This window comes from Belonocnema kinseyi, chromosome 7, assembly GCF_010883055.1.
Source record: "Belonocnema kinseyi isolate 2016_QV_RU_SX_M_011 chromosome 7, B_treatae_v1, whole genome shotgun sequence".
Lineage (NCBI taxonomy): Eukaryota > Metazoa > Arthropoda > Insecta > Hymenoptera > Cynipidae > Belonocnema > Belonocnema kinseyi.
In genome coordinates this window covers 64,045,098-64,050,206 of record NC_046663.1, presented here as the reverse complement: position 1 = coordinate 64,050,206, position 5,109 = coordinate 64,045,098, and the positions used below count along the sequence as shown (strand labels likewise).

Sequence of the window (5,109 nt, the reverse complement as noted above, 5' to 3'; positions counted from 1 at the left end):
TAAATATGCACCTTCTCTTTATTGGAATATTTTCTAAATATAAATATATGAGTAACAATCGTCAATTTAGCTTATAATAAAATAAAACATATTTAAACCAATCTGTCAATTACACCTCAAAGTTCTCAAAATAATTCGCAATCAATACAATTAACTATTAATGGCACATAAGTTCCAGAAACTTACAAAAGCCGTAAACACATTTTCGAAAATATTTAAATGTAAAATATAACATAATTTCTTGCATAAAGTATTTATTATATTTTTTAATTAAAATAAATCAACGCTATTCTGACACGTTATAATACATACGATTGTTGATAAACATTCTATAAATAAAGTGAACACTACGTAATAAAGTATACTGCAAAAATTAAATCTCTAAAATTGATGATCTTTCAATTAAACTAATTGTAAGGAATGAAGAATGATTTGCAGATCATTCGCAAGCGCCCTTTCATATCCGGTTACATTAGTTTTACAATTCAATTCGCATCGGCCTTCAACAAACCCGCTATTGCTTTTTACACTTCCATTTACTAAATTATTTAATTTAAATTGCCACTCAATAACCATTCTCGTCGTCTCAAGACACTTCGTTTACGTTTTCCCCAATCGATTAAGAATACGATCAAGTTAAAGTTACATGATTTAATAATATACATAATTGTAATATAATATAATAACATTTTATGGCGAGTAAGTTATCGTACAAATGGACTTTTGGGAAATTGTAAAAACAGAACTTTCCCTCGTTTGGAACGTCTCTCGTTCAGTGAAAAGCTGCATTCTATTATCACCGTTCTAAATAAAACTTGTATAGTTTCGCGACACGATTTAAGCTTCCGATTTTGACATGGATTCGCCACAATTCCTGCGATTAAAAATCGATCTAAACCGCAAGGAAGTTTTCATTACTGGTGCCTGCTGCCTTCAAAGCAGACATGCTTGGTTAACCAACTGTTAGGAAAATGTGTTTTAAGAACTCTGCCAGGCTATAATTCCAATCAAAACGGCCAAAACGACAACGCCGATAATCAGGAGAATGCATTTCTTTTTGCGCAATTTGGTCTGGTAGGTCGCTGCCGTCCTGAGTTGTTGGGTCCCTTCGTTCACGAACACTTCCGTACGCTCCACGGAAGCTTCTATTGAGTCCACGATTTCACCCTGGGCGTGGACAAGAGCACCCAGCTCTTTGAAAATTTGATTCACGTCGTTGATGTCGCTCTAAAAATTGAGATTTTATGTCTTAATTTAATTCAGTTTTTAAATTTTCCCGGTCAGCTAAAAGTAACATATTCATATTTGCCGCAAAGCGCAAACATTTATTTTAATTCACGACGTTCATTCTAAACGTTCTTTAACACAACAGAGCAAAACATTGCAAAATAAATTATTTTTGATAAAATACTTACATTTTCCACTAAAAAAAGATCCATTTTTTTTTACAAAAAATGGAATATAAACCTTTAGTTGCAAAAATTAATTTTCAAATTAACAAAACGAATTTTCAACCGCAAAGATTAAATTAATTTTCGAAGGAAAAGATCAATTTTCTACAAAAAAAAAAGGTTTTCAATAAAATACATGAATTTTTAACGAAATATTTAAATTTCACTCAACACAAATTTTAACCGAAGATGGAATACTAAAATTTTTAGTTCAAAAAATTAATTTTAAATCAAACGTAATAGTTTTCAACTAAAACAATGAATCATCAACTGAAATAGTTGAATTTTCAAACAAAAAAAATTTAATTTTTATTAAAAAAGATCAAATATCAACCAAAACCTAAATAAATAAATTTCAAGTTAAAAAAATTAATGTGTAGCCAAACAGACGAATTTTCAACTACAACCATGGAATTTATAATTGGAACAGGTTAAATTTTCAGTAAAAAATATTATTAAAAAAAACTTCCTAATCTTCAACAATAGTTACATTTTCAGTAGAAAAAAAAATTTCAACCAAAAAACATCCCAAGAAATAAGAAGCTTTCAATCAAACAGCTCATTTTTCAACCAAATAATTTTATTTCCAACCTAAAAGATGAATTTTCAACTAAAATGATAAATATTTAAATGGAATACTTGAATTTTTCACCAAAAAGAAGAATTCTTAAACAAAAAGATTAACTTTCAAAGAAAAAGATAATTTTCAACCAAAAAATTGATGTAAAAAAACGTGAATTTTAAACAAAAAAGTTGAATTTTTATTTAAAAAGGGCAAACTTTCAACCAAATTGTTGAACTTTTGAACTAGATAAGATAATTTTTCAACTAAAAGGAACAGTTCAATTTTCAGTTAGAGAAATTAATTTTTTAAACAAACTGCGATGAATTTTCAACTGGAATGATTGAATTTTATGCCCAAATTTACATACATCTTCAAATAAATAGTTTAATTTTTAAATGAAAAATATCAATTTTCAACCAAATAGTTGAATTTTCACAAAAAAAAGAACGATAAATTCATTTTTAACAAAGTAGTTACATTTTCAACCAGAGATGAATTTTAAATGAAAATGATGAATCTTCAGCAAAAATGAAATTTGATTGAAATTTCATTTAGTTTGTTAAAAATTCGTCTTTAGTAGAGAATTAATTTCTTTTTTTTTGTAGTTAGAAATTTAATTGTCTCTTTTAAAATTGATATGTCTTAGTAGAGGCTTCAAGTTTTTTTCTCTAAAATTAGACTTTTTTGGTGTTATTCGACTGTTCTTAATTAAAAATTAAAATATTTTTTGGTACAAATGTCAAGTAATCTTTTGTTGAAAATTCGTTATTTTAATTTAAAAATTTAACGCTTTGGTTGAGCGTTGAACTTTCTTAAAAATACATTTTTGTTTGAAAATTCATCATTTTAATTGAAAATGAATCTCTTTGATTGAAAATTCGTTTTTTTGATTAAAAATGATTTTTTTAACTTAAAATTTCACTGGTTAAAAAGTAACATTCTTCTTGTTAAGTTCATAGTTTCGGCTTTAAGAATCAATTGTTTTGTAGAAATGTCATAATGTTGTCTTGAAAATTCAACAATTTGGTAGAAAATTCAAATAATGGGCAGAAAATGCAACAGTTATATAGAATATTCGTTTTTTTAAATAGGTATTTAATTTTTTTAAATGAGAAATTTAAAAATTCATCTACTTGGTCTGAAATGTATGTACTGTTTTGAAAGTTAATCTTTTTTGGTAGAAAAACAATTCTTCCTGATTGGAAATTCAACTATTTGTTTTAAAATTGATAAATTTTGTTGCCAATTCGTCTTTTTTGTTAGAAAATTGAACTTGTTTGTTTAAAATTCATCTTTTTGATTGAAAATTTACATATTTGGTTGAAAATGGACCATTTATGTTTAAAACCCCTTTGGCTTGAAATTGGAACACTTTGGTTACATTTTTTTTCTTCAATCACTGAAAAATCTTTTTAGGCTGAAAATTCAACTTTTGTTGGTAAATTGTCTTTCTGGTTTGAAAATTAATCTCTTTAGGTAGAAATTTAACCCTTTAGGATGAAAAATGCAACTATTTGCTTAAGAATAATTCTTTTTTAGTTGGAATTCAACTATCTTGTCAAAAATTCATGTTCTTGATATAATTTTACTATTTTCTAAATTTGAAACTGAAGTTTTTTTCCTGGTTGAAATATCAACTACTAGCATTTTTGTTTAGAATTAATCTTTTTTATTGAACATTCAACTAGCTGGTTGAACTTCTTTATTAGTTCACAAGAAACACATTATTTTTGGATGATCCCTAAATAAATTCACCAAAAAATTGAGTCGGTAAAAATTACGTGTCAAATCTTATGTATCCTAACCAAGGGTATTTCAAAATTTCAGAAAAAAAAATTGTTCCGTGACCTTTTTACTGATTTTTTTTGAAAAATGTCGAATTTAATTTATCCAATTATTTAAATTGTTATAAAAAATTTGTATATTGGCATTAGGGTCTTATGAATATATTTAATTCTATTTGCATTTCACAGCAGTGAATTTAACGTTTATAAAATGCAGTTTTTGTGATTGCATATATTCATAAAACACTAATACCAATATAAAAATTCTTCATAACAATTTTAGAAGAGAAAAAACCTACGTAATTTATGCACGGCCCCTAAATATATTTAAACTTACTTCGAGCTGACGGATGTTGGCTTCTTGTTCCTCAAGCATTCGCAGATTCTGCTCTTCCTGTATCTGCTGTTGTTGAATTTGCTTCTGGGTTCGATTATCTTGCAACTCTATCAACGTTTCCTGCTTTCTCTCGTTGAAGAGACCAACGCCAGCACTAGCCTTCGCCTTCCTGACCATCTCTTTCTCCTTCGTGGCTGCATTTCTTTGCACTGCCTGGAGAATTGATCGTGAGAATTAGAATATTGCTTTAATTGAATCCATTAGTAATACAATTAAAATTGAAAATAAGTATTCCAGATGTCACACTCTTTCCTCTATTACCATTTTTAAAAGAATTTCTCTTTTTCCCCCTATTTTCAAGAAAATTCCTCTTTTCTTCGGTTTTTCGATAAAATGTGAACTCAATTAATAGAACGCAATAAGAGAATCCAACAATTTTTCGTTAAAAGTATATTATTATTATTATTAATTAAAAAGTCTACAATTATATTTTTCGTTCACAATGGTTAAAAATTTCAGAATTTTGATGAAAATTAAACTATTTTCTTAAAAACTCATTTTTTGTGGTAGAAATTAAAATGTATCTTTGTCGATAGAAAATTTCTTTCTTTTGGATTGAGAATTCCTCGTTTGTAGTATTTTTTAGGAATAAAATTAACCTTTATCTTAAAAATTAGTATCTTTTTTAGTTAAAAATTAAGTTTTTAACTGTAAATTTAGCTATTTCATTTTATGTAAAAAATTTATCCTTTTTGATAGAAATTTAATCTTCTTTGTTGTAAATGCATCTTTTTTTGTTGAAATTTGAACTATTTGATTGAAAATTAATTTTATTTCTTTGAAACTTAATTGTTTTTTTTACTGAAAATCTAACACAGGCCCACAAAAAAAACAAAAGTGTCTGTGCAATTGACCAGGCCTATATATTCTTATGTATTTTTCGACGCTGAATCCGAATTTGCAATAAAAAAG

At 27.0% G+C, this 5,109-nt stretch overlaps 1 protein-coding gene across 1 annotated transcript in view; it reads right to left on the bottom strand.

The window, feature by feature from the left end:
• LOC117177504 (syntaxin-7-like) overlaps window positions 1-5,109 on the bottom strand; it is a 13,584-nt gene continuing 8,475 nt past the window's right edge. Inside the window, exons 5-6 of the mRNA XM_033368248.1 lie at window positions 4,138-4,350; window positions 1-1,227 (exon numbers count right to left, since the gene is read on the bottom strand). Coding sequence (XP_033224139.1) covers window positions 979-1,227; window positions 4,138-4,350 — 462 coding nt within the window. The 3' untranslated portion in view covers window positions 1-978. The remainder of the gene's footprint in view (window positions 1,228-4,137; window positions 4,351-5,109) is intronic.